This window comes from Catharus ustulatus, chromosome 6, assembly GCF_009819885.2.
Source record: "Catharus ustulatus isolate bCatUst1 chromosome 6, bCatUst1.pri.v2, whole genome shotgun sequence".
Taxonomy (NCBI): Eukaryota; Metazoa; Chordata; class Aves; order Passeriformes; family Turdidae; genus Catharus; species Catharus ustulatus.
Window position 1 is genome coordinate 16,064,494 of NC_046226.1, and position 22,341 is coordinate 16,086,834.

At 37.3% G+C, this 22,341-nt stretch overlaps 1 protein-coding gene across 6 annotated transcripts in view; it reads right to left on the bottom strand.

The window, feature by feature from the left end:
* Positions 1-488: 488 nt before the first annotated feature.
* The window catches only part of UNC79 (unc-79 homolog, NALCN channel complex subunit), a 108,220-nt gene continuing 86,367 nt past the window's right edge, over positions 489-22,341 (bottom strand). For 5 of the 6 annotated variants that reach the window (XM_033061746.1, XM_033061747.1, XM_033061742.1 and 2 more), the window contains 9 exons: positions 21,198-21,302; positions 17,420-17,497; positions 14,870-14,959; positions 11,430-11,605; positions 9,649-9,835; positions 8,130-8,327; positions 6,017-6,094; positions 2,493-2,534; positions 489-1,803 (listed from right to left, as the gene is read on the bottom strand). In XM_033061746.1, coding sequence (XP_032917637.1) covers positions 1,603-1,803; positions 2,493-2,534; positions 6,017-6,094; positions 8,130-8,327; positions 9,649-9,835; positions 11,430-11,605; positions 14,870-14,959; positions 17,420-17,497; positions 21,198-21,302 — 1,155 coding nt within the window. In that variant the 3' untranslated portion in view covers positions 489-1,602. Of the gene's footprint in view, positions 1,804-2,492; positions 2,535-6,016; positions 6,095-8,129; positions 8,328-9,648; positions 9,836-11,429; positions 11,606-14,869; positions 14,960-17,419; positions 17,498-21,197; positions 21,303-22,341 lie in introns of those variants that run through there. The other variant, XM_042779352.1, reaches the window with a different exon arrangement.

Genomic DNA, 22,341 nt, shown 5'->3' on the forward strand with positions numbered 1-22,341 from the left:
CCAATGGCCACTAATTCCCTCCCTCTCTCTGTTTTTCATTGTCTTTCAGATTCACCAGATCCCTCAGTGGTACGGTCTCTCTCATTCCCTTTTATCCCTACTGTTTTTTCATCCCCAGCCTCCATCCATCTAATTTTAGGCTGTTTTCAGTTTTAGATTTCTCTCCACTAAAAACACACAGAGGGGCAATATTTTAAGTGAGCTAGCTTAAAACATGCCTTACTGTTTTTTCTTTGTTTCATTGCTTGGTTTTATTTTTGTTGTTTTTGTAAGGCATGATGGTACTTTAATGGTATATCTGCAAACATTTCCATTTTTATTTTAGTAAATGTAGTGAGGGAAGACTGACCTTTCACGAAACCTGAAACTCAGGCAGATTGTGAGAGTGGCAAAGACTAGGAATCTAATACCATTCCAATATACAACTTAATGATGGCTATTTTTCTAATCAGTGCATTACAGAATAAATACAAAAAATACAACTGGGATTGCACAGACTTAAGTATTTATTACAAGAGGTGGTAAATCATTATGCTGTCAAGATTTTATGTAAAGTCCACTGAGTTAATTGATTCTCCTTAGATTCCAATAGGCTTTGGCTGAGTCCCCTAATGATATTAAAATCCATCAGTTACTAAACATCATGTTTAATACAATAGTATGCAAATGCTGGGATTTGTAAATATCATTATGCAAAAGTTCAAGTTAAATCATGCTCCTCTTGAAGTTTGCAACATAAATTCTGTAGACATCAATAAGAATAGATTTGGGATATCTTTTTAATTGCACTGTATACAAGTATTGACAGAAGAATACAATGCAGTAGTCACAAAAATAAAGAGGCTTCTATGAAACCTACAAAGAAGAGCAGAAGATAATCAATGAAGTAAGAGCAGTATCTCAAAAAATAATAAATCAGACCTGGCAGTTTTGGAAAATGTACTGAAAAGAACCCACAAATTAATTGGCACAGTTTAACAACCTAATTTCTAAGTGCACTTCATAATGACTCTCCTTACAAGCTGCTGTTTTCCCAGAAGATGATGACAAAAAGCCTCATTAGAACATCACTGTTTTGCAGTGACAGATTTTATTGCATTGCCAGCTGTGAATCTAAAAAAAAAAAAAAAGACATCCCCCCTAAAAACTTATATAAAGGTTCCTAAAAACCCTATTTTCTTTTGGAATTGTCAAAAAATAGCAACATAGCACTTCCATGTTTGTGAATACCCACAATTCTATTTTTAAAAAAAATAGAAGTTAAAGAAAAGTGATTTTTGTTTTAGCTTCAAAAATAATGTAAAGGAACATTTAAGAACAAGTTATTTCAATGATCAGAGAGCTATGTACAATATGATAGATTTGAGTCCAATCCATGTTCATGAACACAGAACCTGTTGATCCTGAGTAACTGTAATTATAAACTGGCAGGAGCAGGCTCTTAGCTTCACCCATTATAAGCTTTTTCACAATCAGTCCTAGGCTAAAAAGTGTAGATACAGTATATACTCTGTATATGGATTTATACAAAAGGTCTTTTACAGCTCCAATCCTGTTATTGCTAGGCTAAAAAAAAGAACATTTTGAAACAAATTACATGAATCATAAAGGATAAAACTGAGATGCAGCTTCTGATGACTGAATTTCTACTTGGGCCATTTTAAACTGGGTACACTGCAGCCACTTGCGGAGCACAGATGAGCTATTGTTCATTTGTCCTGAGCCCTGTAACATCCTCAGGCTGTGATGGTTCACATTGCTCTGGATGGCTTGGAGGCGGAGCTGAAGTCCAGCAGATAAATGCTGTTGAAATGACACAAAAAATTTTGTTTCCTACCTTTAATACACATATTAATGCAGCAATGTGAAGGGTGTTGGTTGTTGGCCAGGGAGTTTCTTATGCTGCCTCATGTCAAATTTCTTTCTGCCACATCCTGCCCTGTGGTGTTGCCATAGAAGGCAAATGTGCTTACAAGACTCAACTCCATACTGAGCCTGACTCTAAAACTTTTCTTCTCTCCACCAAAAATGTCTTGACTCACACATCACACATCCACCTTGCTCTCCCTTGCAGAGAGGGACAGGTGGCACAGTTTTACCCAAGCAAACAGGCCCACAATATCTTCTTCAGAGCCCAAATCTATCTCCTGAGTCAAGAGTCTCAATCCTGATTTGTCAGGGAACTCTCAAACATAAGGCATTAAGAAAACCACAGCTCAGGGAAGAACCAATCTCAGTAGAGAGGAAAGGCCCCAGCACAGAACTTGGCTAGAGGAAAGTGCTCCAGAAGGGAGAAGGAGAGCAGTACTGACTAGAGGGCAAATATCTCAGTAAATTATGCTCTATCTATGCTCACACTTCAGAGTTTCATCTCAACTGCATATGCTACAATTACCTATTTTCAGAAAATTTGGAGATCACATCTTATTTCCAGAATTTTCAGAAATGTAAAATACTAACAATAAAAGGATAAGGTACTAGAAACAACTTACCTTTAGGTTTGACTGTATCATTGGCAACCACATTGGTATGAGCTGCAAGAAGAGGTGCATTTTGTCATTATACAAGTGACTGTAAACATGCTACAGTTCCTGTGAGACAGAGAAGGATACATCTGATGCATTCAGCCATTTGAATTGGTGTGGTCTGAACCAAAAATCTTAAAATGTGGTTATTTTAAGTACTTGGAGAGGGTAACTCTCAATATAAGGAAGCTAGTTTCCTTTGTCTGTAGCTTGATAAACCACCAGTAGTAATTATTTCCTGTTTAAGGCAATGATGAAAGTACAGAATTAAACTTGTTACAGGAAGTCACTTCTTACTTTCCTTGTAAGGGTGTTTCTGTATGTGCAGGTGAAAAATACTGGAGTAAACAGAGTAAACATTTTGCATGGTGAGGTATACATCAAGAAATGAAAAAAAATCGTGCAGACATAGTTCTTAATATCAGATCATATATTTAAACGGTAGCCAACATTTTTTAAGCCACTAGTCACATCAGTGCTTCACTGCAGAATGTGAGGTATTCTGTAGGCTGGGGAGCACAGGTAAAAGCTATCCAGAATGACTAGGTGAGGAGGTCTGCAAATTTGTCAGCTGTGATGGGACTGGAGTGATATGTATTTCAGACTCCTGCTTTTCAGGGAACTTTTACTTCTGAGGAAGTGTAACATGACAACCTTACGAAAGCCAGAGAGGCATTTCTAGCAAAAGTATTCATGTTTTTCAATATTAATTTAACCACTGAAGTTACTGTTCTAAAATGTTCCATTAAAATTTGCCATTTGCCAATTATGCTACCGGGATCTGCAAGCTAAACCTAATCACTATTGACAACATCAGATAAAGTGCTGTTTCCTTGTGCAAGGAATGATAATTGTTCCAATTTCAGTACTCCTTTGCTGGAGAATCATATACAGCTCTGTCAGGACTCATTACTTAGTGTACCACATGAAGAACCATATTCAAACCTCAGCATTTACAGACAGATGAAGGCCAAAACAGCTGGAATGCAGCCAGATGCAGCAGACAGGAGCTCTGTACATCCTTCGTGGGCTCTCACACTAATGAAGTGCTTAATAAGATGCAGTGACCACAATCCCAATGAGTGTTTTTGGTGAGAACAGGTCTGAGAGACCATGCTCCACATCCCCCTGCCATCAGCAAAACATCCCAGACAATTTTGTCTGGCACTGATGGAGTTCCTGTGGAGTTAGCCAGTGGTGGCAGGACTGATGTCAGAAGTACATCAAGCAAGAAAGGAAGCCAGGTAGAAAACTTAGGGTACTCCTCTGCCTCTGAACCAATTCACTGGACAACTTTTACAGTCAGCTGAGAGAGTCAAGCACTTCACATGCAGTTCATCTTGTCCCAGAGCAAGTATCTAAAATAGATCAAGATGAATCATGTCCAAAAATACTGATGGTAAAGGGCAGTCATGGAAACTAGCTTTTAACAATATCTCTTCTGGACAAGTCTAAGGTCAGATACAGATCTTTGTCCTCCAGCACTAGTTCTGTCTTGCAGGGTCTGGATGTATTTAGGGAAATGAAACATTCTGCTGCAGGCACAAGCAAGCAAGCCCTCTAGTGCTCCAGCTGCCAGACAGATAAGTCACACAAGAAGACATTTTTATGGAAGCACTTGAGTTTCAACTAATCCTCAGCCAGCCTTTTCTTCTCAAAGGAAGAATACAAAACACTAGTTAGAAAGAACAGCTGGAAGAACAGAGTGCTATCAGACACTGTGAAATTTTTTGAGTTTATATTTTCAACAGAACTATATTGATTCCAGTTTAATTTTTAAAGGGAAACCAGGCTGTAGAACAGGCTGGTCACGGTGCTGTTCTGGATCTCCAAATCTGCTGCCTGCCCAGCTCTCTGAAAAGCTACACAGCAGCTGCTGGAGCTGCCCAAAACCCTTGGGTCTCTGCAAAAGGCCTTGACCTGTTCCCATCTTTACTGTAGGCTCCCTAGTTCCTCAGAGAGACATTTGAATGTCAAAGATGTGACCAGCAAGGCACTGGTCTCCAACACCAACAACTAACACTTTCCTGTTCCTTTGACATGAAAAAGCAGGAGAAAAGTTGAGTATTTTCATTTCATTGCACAGTCACTGAAGAAGACACCACCTCCAATTTGATTTTTAAAATTGCAGATGCCACTCACTGGTTCCTGGGTGAATAAGCTTTGCACCACAGTGTTTTTGAAAGACTTCAAAGTCCCTAAATCATGACACTTATTTTTCAGATTTACAATAAATATTTTTACAATCAGTTAGTTCAGGAAAAAAATAGTAATCTGGAACTATGAATCCCTAAGTACTGTTTTGCACTGTTCATGCAGGATTTCACTTTAGGGCTGAGTAAAGAGGATTTGGTCATCCAAATTTTTCTTTCCCATCTCCCATCCACTAAACACGAAAGCTTAGCATCTTAACTCAGAGTTGCACAGTTTTATGAGCTTGATTTTAAAGTAACAACAATGTCCTTTTAACCTGACTTAGCATTATATTGATATATCCTCTCAAACATATCCCTCTGAAAGCATTCATTTGATTTGTGACACGGATTTGGCCCTAAAGGCCTCTCTTTTCACAGCTTTAAAGCTACTCTTCATCTTTGTCAAATTCTGAACATCCTGGACTGGCTAAAAGAGAAACCCATATGTCTTTCAGACACAGCTATAATCACTTTAACATCCCTTAGTGACAGAATTTCTGTAGTGAATCAAGCCATTACAAATCTGTATTTTCACAATGAGTGTGAATGCTTTAATGTCAGTTGACATAAAGACCTTCAATTTTAGCTACTTTATTTTCAATTCTTGCTTGATCATAAAAGACTGGAGTAAAGTAAGTCGGAAATTTCCTTTATGGCAACAGAGGAACTATATTAACCTTAACTACTTCTGTGGAAACTCTCTTGAGTTGGGAAAACATAAAAAAGGATAGTAAAATTGATTTATGCTTGTGAGACTACCTCAACCCTTCTACAAATACTGTGATAATCCATGGAAGACTGACTGTGGATTTCCAAACAACTCATACACATATAATAACAAGAAAACCACTGTGGCAAAAAGTTTGTGTTATTCACCTAAAAAATGTGAGGCTCAGAACACAGAGGACATTGCAAAGGACCTATGATGATTAAAAGATACAGAATGGCTGAAAATTCAGGCAGTAGCTAGAGGTTCTCAAAGTCAGTGACATTAGCTGTGTCTGTTAGAGGAATAAGATCCTTACTGACATTAGTGGCAATGGAAAGAGGAAGTAGATTAGACGCTCATTGTAAAAAAATCAGGAGAACTTGAATTTAAGATTGTGGTCTTGTCTTCTCACCACGGATTTTATTTTTCAGTATGCTCTGCTAGGGTATATTGTGGCATTAACATTCAACTTCAGTTTATTCCACTTTCTTTTTATGAGTGGGAGGGGAAGCAGAGGACAATGCATTTAGAAATCAGAATAATCAGGCAATATCATTTAATAAATATTCATGGTATGGCATGCCTACCTTTACAAAGATAGTAGAGTTGCATTCTTGTAAAGCCTCCATTAAACTGATCACATGCAGGCACACCATTTCCACCATCTTGGAAAAGAAAAATCAAGCATAAAACCAAATTAATATCCAGCATAACAATGTGGTAAGATAAGCCAACAATCTCTAAGACCTGTATTAGTTAGGCAGTTACACTGAACCACAAGGTGTGCATTTATTAACCACTGACACACAAGATTAAATATTACACAAGCACATATGGGATGTTTTTCTTTATTTAGTTTTGCCCCAGTGTGGTACCATATATCTGTTAAGTATTGCAATCCTTGATGTATTTTAATTCTTACCACACATCAAAACAAATTGGTTTTGGCTTTGTTCTTTTCAAACATCATAAATTGTTTTTTATGTCCTTGCTATGTAATTCTCATCAATCTGTATGTCAGAAATTGGTATTTTTATTTATGGAATCTTTGAAAATTAACATGCTCACAAAACCCATCTTTTTATCCCCATCAAAAGACAATTCATTGTTTTGAACTGACAGCTAGTCTGTAATTCTTCCATTTTGTATCATAATTTATGACAGATACAAACATCATTTATTTGGTAGTAGACAGCTTTTTATGTTTTATATTGTGTAAATTCACAATACAAGACAAACACCCTGAGTCAGCAATGACTATTTACAGTGCCTGTCTAAACTACATGTAAATTCCCCTTGATAATAATAATCTTAGCTTTTATGTTGTACTTTTCATCTTCAAAGTGCTTCACAAACACTAACTAACCCCACAACACACCTGTGAGACAGGCAAGTATTATTATCTACATTTCACAGAGCAAGAGCTGAGGCAGAGAGCTTTAAAACTGTGGCTCTGAAGCTACATAATGATATACTGTCAGAAAAAGGATAGGAACTTGAGACTTCCCAGCCATACTCTTGTCCTAGGGCTGGACAAGAGGCTTCTGTGTCCGACTAAACAACTGGGTGGTTGGAAATGCTATGCACACTTCCCTTTCCTTCAAATGGAGCTTCCTGAACTACTGTGGCTTGTGAATCACAGAGAACCCAATAATGTCAGAGGCTAAAATATCATCTAGGGACAGCTTAAGGTGGTCCTTGCCTGATATGGACAAGACTCAGGAAATACTAACTGGCTGAGACATTCAACTGCACCCCATGCAATTACAAACCAAGAATGAAAACCTTGGTTGCAGCAAACCTTAAAAACTCAAACCTTAAGACCTGACTTAAGAGGAATGGGCCACATGTAAAAATGTTTCCTACTCAAAGCTAACATCAGAGTCAGAACTACTAGTGAACATCCCAGTTAAAAAGTTTTCACCTGTCATGACTCTCTGGGATGTGGGAAACACAATGGGCCTTCCCATCAGAAACAAGCTCTTAACCCTAAAGCCTGCAGGCACAGAGAATCATTAGTCAGGGGTAAGCAAAGAAGCAGCTATGAGAGGGCTGCTGGAAGCCCTCTGGGTTATTTCTGTACAAAACTGCTCCAACAGAAGAGAGTATTTGAGATAAACAAACGTTTAAAGGTTATTTCCAAGCAAATAGTAGGGATGATTTCTGGACACAGCGAACATTTCCCTTTTAAATCTTATCTCTAGAGATGCCTCCCTCCAGTCATTCATTACTCAAAAATGTTTCAAGAGATATTTATGTAGCTTATTTTTGATGAGTAACCCGTGAATTATGGGTGGCCAATTGTTAGCAGATGTGTATTTTTTCACCACCACATGGTAAAATGGATATTCACAGAATTATCCATGGAAAGTTCATTTCTGCTGTAAGGCAGAATCAGATAAAACAACAGACCAAAGGTAAGAGCAGGAATATATACAAAATGAGATGTGATGCACAGAGCTCTTAATCCAACAAGCAGCGACTCAAGCACCTGATGCTGTTTCAGGCACATTCTGGCCAGATCCTGTTTCAGGCCCACTGTGAGGTTAAATCACTACTAATTAGCTGTTCCTTTAATTTCTCAAAAGCATCAAAGTCACTTTATGATGCTATTCATAGCCTGTTGTATTCCACTAAAACGGAGCCAAGGTCTCCTCTGAGTTTAATCTGTACTAAATGTGTCTGCAGCACCTGACTTACCACTTTGTTATGTGCCATTAGCTGCAGGATGCTGGGTGTCACTCTGCTCCAGAACTCCAGGGCTGTGAGGATGGCTGTAAAGCTAAATTCATTCTGATTCTGGACTGTTGGAGCTACTGCTGTTTGTTCACAATACACTGTCCAGAGCTGAGCAAATATAAATGCATGGAACAGGGAACACATGTGCAGAACAGATGTCTGTAGAAACAAAAAATAGAAGAAAATGTTTATTTAAACAAGTGTATTGGGATACAGTGCAGAGGTTCTCATCCCCTCTCATGTGTCTGTCCCACTGTGCCGTTTTGCCCCTCACTTTCCCATGTTGCTCTCCCATTAGGAACTAGTAAGTACACTTGCTAACATCTTTCCAATGTTTTAAAAATGAGTTCATATTTTCAGACCAAAAACTGCGTTTGCAAATATGCTCCCATGCCATCTAAGTGCCAGGCAGTAAGGTCAGTCCCTTTTAAAGAAAGTTCATTTTCAAAACAGGTATTCAGGACTATTTCTGAAACTTTCTTGATGGAAATCTCCACTGCAGAAGGCTCTGGCACATATGACTCCACTTCAGAACCTGAAAGGATAGTTATCATACAAAATACATGATTTTTAATCTGTTCTGTTAATCAGTCATCGATTTCTGCTTTGCTGGGACTGCTCATAGTCACAAGGAAACAGCCAAGGAAAGAGAATTCATTTTGCGTACTCAGGCATGGCTCCTTGCTAATCCTTGTTATACATCACAGTGTCTGAGCTTCCAGGACTGCTGGACTTCAACTACTTTGTTACAGGAAAGATGCTTCTGGTCAGAGATGCTTTCTCAGTCTGCAAGTGCAAGAGGGATTCACGCTCTGTGGCAGTATGACTGCTCCAAACATCGCTATGGTTGCTTGGTAACTGGAAGGAGGTATTTGAAAGACCAAAAAAAGGCCAAAGAAATGAATGGGAAGGACCAGTGTCTTGGCTGGGTGGAGGGGAAGAAAGGGGGATTTTATATGTAAGATAAATGTGTTATCATTCTGCTTTTGTCACTAATAAAAACCTGGTTGGTGTCAAAGACTGCTGCTATATTTGTGTTAAACCACTGTCACAAATGTCTTATAATCTGTAATAACTTTTCTTGTCCTGAGCACAGAAAAAAGTTGTGCTTGAATCATCACTGTTTGTAATTATTTTGATCATAAAATTATGTACATGCTATCCAATGCAAATATACAACAAGAATAAATAACCACTAGAGAGATTTGCCACAGAGACGGTCATCGGTGAAGCTTCAATTTGGAAATCAGCTTTTCTTTCCTCACTCCTGTGTTCAGACATTTTGAAACAGCCAAACCTCAAACTTAAGTGTACTAATTTCATCAGTTTTCTAGCATATAAGAAAAACTGTATAGAGATTTCTTTCCCTGGGTCCTGGGTTTTATTAAGGTTTTACCCCTCTTTTTATTTTACTAAAAATAAATGTTTGCAATAAGGCCAATACATAACACATCTCTACTTAAAACACGTAATGCCTTACCTTTGATTGCTCTGGAAACCCAATCAGAATAACAATAAGGTGGTCAGCAATTTGTGAACCTGCATCCAGTGGAATAGGCATGCAAGATGATGGAGAATTTGGACAGACAACATTGTGTGTCAGAGACCCCAGAAGTAGCCAGGACAGCAAACGAATGTGTGAGACACATTCTATGAACTCTTTGGGCCTGTCAAGAAAGAGCAGATTTTACAATGATACTAAGTTTTCTGGCTTTCCCCAGAATGTGGAGTCTCCTTATGCACATTTGGCAGATGCAGTCTCAGTGTGCTGGAGACACAGATCGTTGGTACAGCTTGTGGGAAGATTCCAACCACACAGAACTTGGTGGCCTTGACGTGCCATATACAAGTCAAATAGAACCTGTTTGGTGGGACTAAGAAACTGTGTCTATGAAAGGTTAAAGCATTCACAGATTCATTGCTTCCATATGCAATGATTTTTTCACACAGATATCACCAGGTGGGAAGGATTGCCCCAGTGGAAATTCTCCTCTCAGCTCCCCTGGGCTCCACACAGCTGCCTTGCCTCCACTGTGTTCCAGTTCTCCACTGGTAAAGTGGAGGCAATTTCTGTGTTCTTGAGCCTCTCCTTGCACATTTGGATTGTGTTTTTGAGGGAAGGGACTATGCTTTTTTTGTGACACTTAAGCATTTCTCCACCATCTAGTGCAGTGTCTAATTGCAAAGCAGTGTGCTTATATAATCTAAAAAGGAAGAGCCCTTTACTGGTGACATTTTGTCCATCCCTTTGCTGCTTCCAAGTTCTGACTAAACACTCATTTGAATTCATAGGCACAGGAAAAAAATAATTGTTTTTCCATCAATAAATCACTATTTACAAGGCCACTCTCCCTGCTGGTTTCAGTTTCTAATTTGATGTCATTGTTAAAGACTCATATTAACCAAGAGGCATTCCATTAATTTTTGTTTTTCAATAAAATCTGATAAAATGCTCTTCCTCAAGTCCCTGTAGGATCTTAAAGTAATTTATCACTTTCAATTAAGAACATGTGTTCCCTTTTTTTACATGAAATAAACTCAAGTGCAAGGAGATTAGCACTCCATTATTTCCAAAAGCAGATGTGCTGCACATAAATGTAAATGCAGATGTATCTAAAGGACTGGAGCCTAAGCAGTTTAGTTCCCAGAATCCTGGACAGGTAGTCTGGGACAAAGCTGGCACAGGAATACAGGTTTGTTGAAACATTGTCCAGTTGCCTACACTCAAAACAACTTGTCACAGTAACACAAGGGAGAGTACTCCCCCTTTTTTAGAAAATAAAACACTGCACATCAGGATTTCTCACAGTGAAAGGGGACACAAAATGTCTTGAGCCAGATTTCTCTCATTTAACTTTAGCCAGGTGTAGTTAGCAGTTTGTCATACATTAGTAGACCTACACTTAAGAGTTCTCACTCATTTGTGCTCCATAATTTCAAAGGCCATTTCCTGTTGTACTGTCTATAATTCAGAGAATATTTTCTGTAATTCTAGGACTGATCAAGTGCCTGTGTGCTTTTCACTGGCTGCACCTAGACCAAGAATCGAGTTAATTTCCAGTGTTACTCCAGCCCAGCCCCTTTGGCATGCACTTCCAATATTACATTGACAAACTCCTCAGTTAAGGACCAGAGAGCTGCTGAGCAGCTGTTTCAATGTCCCACTGTGGGTCTCACCTCTGGAATCTGACAATAAGAACATAATTTTGTGAAGATTTCTAGCTCATTTTAGTATCCATTTTTGTGGAAAAGTGTTCTCACCCTTGCTGCATTGCTGAAGGAGGATGGTAAAGCCAAGGCAAATACCGGATCACAGCTTTGTTGTCCCTGTGGTTCCCCCGGGTGATTTCCATAGCAGCAATCTGAGCTAAACCAACTTTCAGATGCCCACCAAATGTGTCTTCATGCAGTGGTTGAGAACAAGTCTTCATGTGACTCTGCAAGGCAAAGATCTGATTTCCTACCCAAAAAGACTGTTTTGCTTGAGCTAAGTTATTATAAAAATCAGCATATTATATTCCACTCCAATTCCTTCTCAGGATCTCTGTGTCTAAAAAACGAAGTTCAGAAATAGATTTTTAAAAATTCTCCAATCCCTCTAATAGTAACACATGTATGATGCAGATCTTTCCACAGAAGACCACAATTCCAAGAGGTCAGACAAAATATAAATTGGGCAACATGTATAGGCAGCTTTTGTATCAGCAAACTCAACAGCTGATAAATACAAACTAATGCCTGCACATCCAGAAAGTTTAGGTAAAAATGAAAAAAATCTAACCATTTAACAAGACAGCACCTGGATAGGGAATGCCTTCCATGCAATATTTCATTTACATGTTCAGAAAGAAGCTCTTACTTATTCATCAGCAATATGACTATATTACACTATTCAGTTAAAAATGCCTTGAAACTCTGGCAATAAAAAGGGTCAAACCTCTTACCAAGAAACACTTAAATATTTATGCCTATAAAGATCATTTTTCCTGCTTTTCTGTGTTTCTATCAAGCTAACTTTGCATTACCTTCTGGTACTGGACTATACCAGAACACATGCTAACTGCAGTTGCTTGCTTAAAAGGAGAGCCATATGCTTCACACAAGAAAATCAGGTCATCAGTTATTCAATTATTATAACAGGATAAAAATCAGTGGACCAATAATATTTTTCTAACAGATAAATACCTGACCCCAGAAACTTACACTATCAAATTGCACTTACTTGAAGTCTCTTTCAAGAAAAAAACCCTGTGTACCAACATGAATATTTAATGACTTTTCTTATACAGACAGGTTAAAAGAATAGACAGTTATGCAGGCAAATACATTATAATATCTTTTAAAGTGGTGAATTTTCTAAATAAAATCCTGCCAAGTTTTACCATTTAAGAAGCCATCTCAAAGGCAAAAAGAAACCATAATAAACTGATTTTTTTTTTCTCTTAGTACAGTAATTCCTAATATACAGAACTGAAAATAATTGGCCTCTGTCAAAGAAATTATCTTTGGATATGCAAAAGATGACATTTAATATAAACAAACAACTTTAACTATATCTATTCTCTGAATTCCTACAGAGAGTAGAATTTTCCAAATTTGAAAATCAACATTTGAAAACCACCTTTTGCTGTTGGGATAGTTACTGGTCATATAAACCATGTGGCATTCTTTGTTAGCCATAACCCCAGATGCTGTTGATAATACACACTTGTGGTAAGAAATTGTACAACCAGATGATCTTAGGACTCCTTTTCTAGGGAGTAGCATCGCTGGTAATAAAACCCAATCAATAAGTATAAGTAAATATATTAAATGAGCTTGCAAGAATTTAAATCTAGATGCTGTGAATTTGTTTGAATTTCTGGCTACTTGCAAACTTCGAAAGGCTTACAAATATTTTCTCAAACATGTAACCACAAAGTAAGTTTTATCTGTTTAAATAAAAACTGCCTTTTAATTCTGTAAGACAGTAAAGTTTATTCTTTGCAATACATAAAATTATGCTCATATTTGACTTCCCTATTATGCTAATTTTGTACCAGATTCCTGTATTACATGGCTAAATCAAAACAACATGACATTTCTGACTCAGTTTTAAATGACCAGATGACTGATTTGGGAAGCTTCTTGTCCAATTTCAAAACACAAAAGTGAAAAAATGGGTAAAAGTTTCAGTTCATGTTCTATCTATATAAAATTTAAGAAAATAAATAGTCCCACTGAGGATAAGAAGTAATCATCAGTCTTCAGCACTGTAAGAACAATTCTAAAAATCAGCTTAAGGGAGCTGGGCAGAAGGACAAAGTCCAAATGACAGAAAGTTTTCTACAGAAACATTTTACACAGGAGAGAAGATACCTTCAAGTATTTATAAACAAATTTTCCCCATTCCTGGTTTCAGGCAAGCTCATTTTTTTCCTGTGGAACTAGCAAACCAGATGTATCTCCTGCCTCATTTATGATTCATTTGCCTAAATACTCTGAAAGCAGTTCTGAACTTTCACAGAAATGGGTGAATAACTTAAGAGGACAGAGTGGGAAGGCAATCCAGTTCAACTTCAAATGACTAATTACTTCGTGCTTTGAAGTAAATTTCTACTCCAGCATAACAGGCTGCTTCCCTTAGACTATTTTTTTTTATTCAAAGGAATTCATGGTCAACAGGGCAAGAATTTAAGAAAATTAATATTTTGTCCAGTAAAATGCAGCTACAGTGAGTTTCAAGACACAAGTTTCAGTTTAGGTGGGATTTTTCTTCCTTTGTGGTAAGTATTATTAACAAGCAGTAAGGTGTCCCCTCTGGGGCATAAGGGACAGTGAACAAGTGAGTGTGTGAGAAACTAGTAGGGTAAGCATTCTCATCTCATTGTTTCATAAATAAACTTCAGAGCAGCAATGTTACTTAGACTACTTATTTTTCAAAACATCCTAGAGAATTTCCATTCTGTAGGAAATTTAATAGGAATATGAAATTCCTTCATGAAACAGGAATTCTAGGTTTTGATTAGCTAATGATTAGTAAGATCTTTGTATGAGATGTATTCCTAAATATAATATTTTTTGTTAACAGAAGTATTTTCCTATCATCCCTCTTAACAATTTGTCATCCAACTAACATAAAGAAACCAAAACTCAATTTGGACTGCAGAGACAAGAGCTATTTGGTTTTTCCCCAACTCAACAGAATATAACCTGACATTGAAAACAAACAGCATCCATTAGAAAAAGGACACTTCCTTTTTTTAGGTCAATTACTGTATTTTAATTACTCAGAACTTCCAATTAATTTAAGTGTCTGTTTGGGTCTATAAGAGACACAGGATTTCTGTACAAGCGTGTACTTGTACAGGCAAGGAGTTTTATGCTTCCCTGGATTATATTAAACACAACCACTTCTCACAGTGCCTTTGGTATGACATTTGCTTAACATCAACATTTCAGAAAAATCATGCCTGCATTTTTATTGTGTGTTCATGATATTTGAATCAGCCTCCATTTCAACACCACATAAGCTACTTTTTACTGATGCCACAGAAGTCTCTAATATATAACAGCCCTATTTTTTTTTTTAAGAGAAAGAAAAAAAACCCTGTCAGTCATCCCAGATACTTCCTACTGTGTCTCCCAGGCAAGTTCCTTACAGAAAACATATTTTTGGCAAAAAACTCATACACTTTAGATCAATGTATGCCAGAACCAACCTTCAATTTGGTTAAGGTATGCATATCTGCAATGAAATCCAGCACTTCCCCAACATACTGCCTCATGCATTCCATTGCTGCTGTTCCACACTAAAACATAAAAGAAGTAAGTTTAAGTACAGGGTTTTGCTTCACCAGAATACAATTGATCTGTCTCAAATTCTTTATTTTATTTTTTAGTTGGAATAACTAGGAATAGGTGTTCTTTGATGTTCTTCTTCTCAGTGTATTATGTCCTCTTATCTGATTATAGTATAAGAAGATAGCCCAGTAGCTGTAATTTCTTCATGCATCATAAAATACTCTTATCTATGACAGCAATAAAAGATTAACTGATGAAACTTTCAAGAATATTCTTGTCACGTCATCCTGAAATTTACAGTGGTCCAGAATCAAAGTCTTAAAAACTCGATGAGAATTGAACAACTCAGTTTTTCAAGCAGTTGAGCATTTCTGCAATTGGAACCAATCAGTTACAATCAAAGAAAACAAAATTGAGTCACAGGCACAGATGCCCTTATTTCACATTAATCACAATGGAAAAACAGTTCAAATAACTTCAGGTATTTTATATGTAAACATCACTAAAATGATCATCACTGAAATGTATTATGTGTTTTCCTTTTTGCAAAAACTAATGAATATTTAATGTGTATTTCTGAAGAAAAAACACTCAAAATACAGTATCTTAATGGCACTTAAACTATGCAGTGCTCCAGTTAGATCATACAGGTATAAGCTTATTGAGAAACCACCTGTGCCAGAGCAAAAACAACCTCAAAGGGAAAACAAAAGGACTCAATGTGGTGCTTGCTGTATTCATGCACTACAGATTTTCATAATCCTTTTCCTAGAACAGTGACAAATGTGAATCTGGCCCTCAGCTAGCACAAGATGTGCCTGAGGTGCATAAAGCAGTCAACGGAACAAAGCTGTCAGATTAAATGAGGGCTTTGAATAGATCAGAGAACCCTGCAGGGCAGCTTTCCAAAGGTGATACTACCAACCCACTAGGTATCACATAAACCTCTGGTTTTGTGTTAATAGTCTGAGGTGAAGATAATGCTGGCTGAATTCAACAGGAACCATGGATGCCTCATTCTTAGCAGCCAAGTAAAAGAAATGCTTAACTTTTGAGGTTAAATGATCACATTATTAAATTAGATATCTATTTGAAGTCACCAAAATCTACTTTATCCCAAGTCATAGGCTCAGGGAAAAACACTGCAGTGAAGTTAATAGAAGAAAAGTACTGTTCTTTGACCTCTTTTTGATTACCTGCACTTTGAAGTGTAGAAGCTGATTATCTTATCTGAGTATACAAATGAACTAGATTTAGTTTTAGTCACACAATTGTTAAGCCACAACTGAGTTTCAGTGACTGAAATTTAAAAAACTGCGAGCATTCTATATTTAAACAACTGACCTGGGCACTCTTAATTTTTCTGTGTTACCTTACTATGCCACCTTCTGGCTTTTCAAATGTTGTTCCTGCCAGTTTCCATGACAGAATAAAAACCAGTAAAATATGGTCATTGGGAACCCTGTCAGTATATCCTCCATCCAGTTTATGTGCACCAAGGATTCAACCTGGGTTCTAGAATATTGAATAATAGAATTATGAAAGAGACTGCACTCCAATCTCTGAAAATAAATGCTCAGTTGCACAAGTCTTCCCTCCAACAACCTATTCTGTTCCAAGTAAGCAGTAGGCAGCCTAATTTTCTGTGATTTCTTCTGAAATGATCTTGCTCCTATCATACTTTGTAACATCAGTGTAAGTCTATCTATTCAAAGCAAGTATAAATTAAAATATCCTGTTGGGAGCAAAGGTATTATTAAAGATTGGCATTTTAAAAATCATGCACTTCAGAAGATACATGGGAAAGATCCTTATGAAGTCATCCCTAAAGCTGACACACAGGGAAACAAGCTTTCCTCACTCAGCTTGTGAAGCAAACCTTGGCTGACCCTTTCCCATCTACCTGGGTACTCAGTCACATGTGTCATGGAACAAGTCAAGACCTCCCATTTTGCTACTTCCATATTCACCAGGTGCATGTTCAGTACCCAAGCAATTAAGAGTACTTGTAACTTAGCTACACGCATCAGCAGGATATAGATGAATGACTTACACATTACAAGAAAAATACCATTAACTCCCTTCTTTAATCAGATAATCTTTTGTGAGAATGGAGGCAATGGTTTGTGGCTTTCCATCCTGCTACAAATTTTTGATGCATTCAGCTGGTCTGCTCCCACTGAGAATTGCAGATCTTAGGTTTGTCTTTTTGAGCACAGGCTTTCACTGTAAGAAGCCAGTCACAGTTAAAGGTTATCACTGAAAGCAGGGGAAGCAACATCAAACTCAGAACTCTTCCACCATTAATAAAAAGGATGAAGCATGTCAACCTCAGCCTGTAATACGTCTTGCCAGAGGAGAAGTGAAAAGGAAAGAGCATTAAAATGAAGCATAGCAAGCAGAATAAGATGTATTTTTAAAAAATCAGCACAACAGAACCAAGAAATGGACTTTGGTTCAGTACTTACTCCAGGCATTGAGGCAATCATCTGTTTATGTAGGATTGTTGACTCAGCTAGTTTTGTTCCAGCATCTGCACAAACAAACTAAGAAGAAATTAAAGACAAGTTATTTTTAATTATTTTTGAGGAACCTGAAGACACTAATAATTTATTCATTACTTCATTAAAATAGGTTCAGATCTCTTCTTGTTTTTATTCATGGTAATTTGCCTTTAGAGATCTCTTTCTTTATAAACAACCTACTTAACTCACCATTATAAATGAGATAATTTTATTGAAAAAAAGTGTTACTTTATTGTGATTAATTAACAAATATGCTGTGCAGGAGCAATTTGAAGAATATTGTGCAACAAATCAGACTTTCTTAATGAAAAAGAAATTTATATTTGCTATTTCTTCCATTTATCAAATGTTCCTCTTTCATTATAGAGTGAACCATGATAGAGAATTATAAGGCAGGATGCCATATTCTTCACTATGATATTATAATATGTTTTTTCAAGTTCTACAATGATGAATTATATGAAGAGCTTTGAAGTTGTCAACATACTAGTATGGTCTGGTATAACTTCTGCACAATACTACATGAACAAGCTGTTTCTAAGAGATGGTCAGTGTCATGCTATTACAGTAGAATATCTCTCATTGCTTTTCTTATGCTTTATTTTACCTTTTGTCTTGTTTCTGTTTTCAAATTCCTTGACCTAAAATCTCAATGTCCACATCATTCATATATTAAACTTGCTAATGCTGTTATTTAATCACTATAAACTTCAATAATGCATTGGACACCCTGCAAATGATTTACTTGTTCCTAAATCTTCTTGTCCTGACATTATATCTGCACTTGAGCAATTTTTGTCCATAGTGATGCGATGTAACTTTCTAAGAAAGAGTAGACAGAAAATAATGTCAACTAAGGTCTAAGTCTTAATCTTCCTTCTTATTAAAAATTAATTGATACCATGGTACTTTCACAAACTGAGACAGATATTGACTACCATATTTTATGGTTGTCTAATGCATATTTATAAGCAGTACTCTCAAAGACTGCTCTTCATGAAAGTATTTCAAAATATCATTTATACCCCTAAAATTTACACTTCCACAAGCTTTACAACAAAACAGATCAGGTACACTGAATCTTAGAGAATGACTGAACAAGCAAATTCCAAAGACACACCAGTATAATTTGAAGTCAATGGAAATCCTGAAGATGTGTGCTGATGAAATGTGAGCAGGAGAAAAGTACTGGGAAACAAAATGCTATGTGAAGAAGCAGTTCCTATGGAAACCCATGGAACAGTAGCATGTACATGGTGGCTTTCATTTGCTAGCACAAATCAAGGAGACAGTCTTTCTGTACCCTTTATCATCCAGGACACCTATGCAAAGATTGGAGTGATCTGGTTAAAAATTCTCATTCTTTGTGAAGTCGGATAAAGTTAAGTCTTATCTTAGCCTTAATGTCACTGGTGACACTGATGGCACTATGGATCTGGATAAATGTGGGTGTCAAATGTACCTTTCTAGGAACTCCTTTGTTAGTCAGCCCACGACTGATCTATCATTAAACTAAAATGCTCCTAGTTCTTTTGTTATCTGGAACATTTTGACAGAATCTCTGTATTCTGTCTATATGGAATCTTGCATACAGGCTAACAGGTCCATGGAGACATGACTGTTGGAAATGAAAACCACTTCCATTTGGTGCTGTGTTAACTCCGCTATGGCTTTATTCATTCAAAAGCATACAATTTGAATTAATATTGTAGTGGCATTGTGAGCTAAAGAGGTGAACTAATCCCTTCCTTCTATTAATGGCACCAGAGAAAATTTTAAAAATAAGAGATATATGCATTTTTACTGATAGATTTCTTAAATTACAGTGGTGCTTAAGATGGGCTTAGTGGTTACTATGGTATTGCAATTCCAGAGGCTGTTGAGTGATTCAGACCACATACTACTGAGAGCTGCCAATTTGCACAGTCAATGGGAGAAGCACTCATCATGCCTCCAGTAGGCATCTATGGCAGATGGTCTGAATACAACCCCTATTCTTCACCACTGACTGCATAAAAACAGAAGCTGGCTGCTTTGGATAGCAGGAAATATGAATCACTTCATCAGCCTCTGAAAGACAGACATCATAAAAGACATTTATATCCACATTAGATGTTGTTGTGTAAGGTATGAATACATCCCAAAGTGAATACAGCATATGGGAACAGTGCTGGGAGGAAAACCCAGGCAACTACCATTTTATCTTTATGAGATAAAGGTAATGTAAAAGAGAGTTTTGCTTACTGGATTTCTCAGGCAATTGACTCAATATGAAGTGCCAGTGTAAATCAGTTAAACCCCATTGCCAAAACGGACATGGTCTGTTTGCATTCTCAAATGACAAATTCAGGAAGGAGTAGACTAGGGGATTTTCATGCTATGGGGTAGCCATAGGACTGAACTATAGGAGTAATGCAGAATAATTGCCTTATTCTGGAATAGAGGAAAAGTCAGTTCAAGTCAACAAAAACCAATGTACATGGTATCAAGGTGCATCACTGCAGCCATAAGACAGAAAGAGATCGGTGGCTCTTATTTGATGATACTAAGTTTGGGTTTAATAATAATTAAAAAAAAAAAAAAAGACAAACTTGTGCTTTGTAACTTAAATGGATTTTTAAAAACAACCCTTAACCATCAAAAGAAAAAAACCCCCATGTGTCATTTTTCCTTTCCCAACTTCTTCCCCTAACACTGATGCCACTATAATTGTTTTCAGTTATCCTAACTGCTATATACTTTCATTTGTCAGTACTATTTTTCTGTCATCACTTACTTACCATGAGTTATGTACCAGTACTCAAAAGAAAATGAGTCCATAGTAAGCTACATGAAGCTTTGACTCTTCATGGGAAGGGAAAGAGTGAGTGGAGCTGTGATGCTGGGAGCATTATGAGGGATGTATGTAATAAATGCCTCACCTGGACCTTATGAAGTGCTGTTATGCTGGTGCCCTATAATTTTAAGTTTCTAAATTTAAGTTCCTAACATATCATTATCTCATTGCAAACAATGAGAAACCACTACCTGTGATTACATTTGATGGACTTCAGCAAATTGTTTCATGGGACAAGCTTGTGATGCCAAACTGTGACACACTCGCCTTCTTGGAGGCAGAAGTTTTCACAAGTCTGTATCTTATTTCCCCTTTTTTTTCCAATGGTAGTTTGACTCCACAGAATGAAAGCAGCAGAAATACTGTCAATGTATTCTTTGCTGGAAAAACTACAGGTCAAAAGAAAATGGCCTTCAGGAACTGGAGACAAGCTTACTGCCAGAAACTGAATTGTGACCCGTGATCACCTAGCAGCCCTTCCCACACAAGCTGGGGACAGGGTTTGACGCTAGGATATGAAGACAAGGCAGCAGCAGGGGCAGCTGCCCCAATGGGACATGATATAAAACTCAATGGACTCAACCTTATGGGTGCCTTCCAACTCAAGATATATTCTGTGATCTTCAGTAAATCAGCAGAGATGCACAGGTCATTATCATTATGTGAAATTTGGATTCCAAATTTATTTTCTTAAATTTTAATGTAGGAGCCTAAATGTATGCACCAATGCATATAAATGCAACTGGATTTGGATTTAAGAAGTTCTTGCTTCCCCAGACATTGCTGATACTTTCTGTAACCATACTGGACTTGGTTCTTCAGCCTCTGGTCCACACCCTAACCTGGGCCAAGACAGTATGAGAATTACATCATAATTTCCTGTACCTGCACCAATAGCAGCAGATTCAGGTCTGGTAAGGGTGACTTTAATTTGAGCGCCTGAAGTAACTCCAGTATAACACAGCGTGTCAAGTAGAATTTGTCCCTTTCCTGCAACAAAAAAACACAGAATTACGAACGTCCTGAAATTCACTGACAGTCACTAGTAAACCATAAAGATACTTTTAAGCTAAGTTTGAGAATAACAAAGTTACAAAAATGTACAGGTTTCTGCTGTCTTAAAAAAAGCCAACATTACTCATAATTTATATAATTCTGCAGACATCAATGAAGGTGACTTTTCTTTGATGTTTTATCAGACATTATATCCAAGATATATATTTCACACATGAAATGCAGATAGGTTTTATAAAATAGTTATAAAGCCCAGGCATGCAAACAAAGCTTTCATTAAGTAGCCCCATAAAAAGAGAAAAGAGAGAAGCAGTAAGAAATTCCACAGAAGAACAAAACTAGTATAGTATTTAGCACTATTCTTTGACTGAACCTTCCAAAAACAGTCTACATTTCAGCATACTTTTTTTCTGTGGTTATTCCCCTTTAAAAAAAGAGTGCCTCCACTACAGCTGCTTGGACCATCTATTTCCACTCATTAGACTGGCAGTACTTTTCCACTTCCACAATAAAAACAGTCTTGGCTACAGCTGCTACAACAGAAACACTTCCAATCATAGGGGGAAATCAGCCAGTGGAGATTAGAACACAGAAGTCTAAGAATAGAGTTGTGGGGCTGAGTCAGCAAGGAGATACAAGAGATAAAATGGGTTTGTTATACACCTTACTTTGACATTCTCTGACTTTAGGCAGTAAGATAAAGAAGTGAAACAAATCTATAACCTGCTACTGACCACAGAAACTCAGGAATTTTGACAAGCAGGAGCACTGTGCTCTATTTCAGACAACCATTAGAGATGAGATAAATTGTCTAATAATGAGAGCATATCCAAAGTGTGCTTAAAATCTAAAACCTGGTATCCTCCATCTTGTAAATCCCATGCACTTGCCTGCTCACTTAAGTTAAATGTGTGAAAATTTCTACTCAGTCAGGGCCTCAGTTTCTCCACAAAATCTGTAAAATGGGATCATTTGTCTCTTCCTCAGAGAAGTTTTATTGAGAGACAACTGAGAG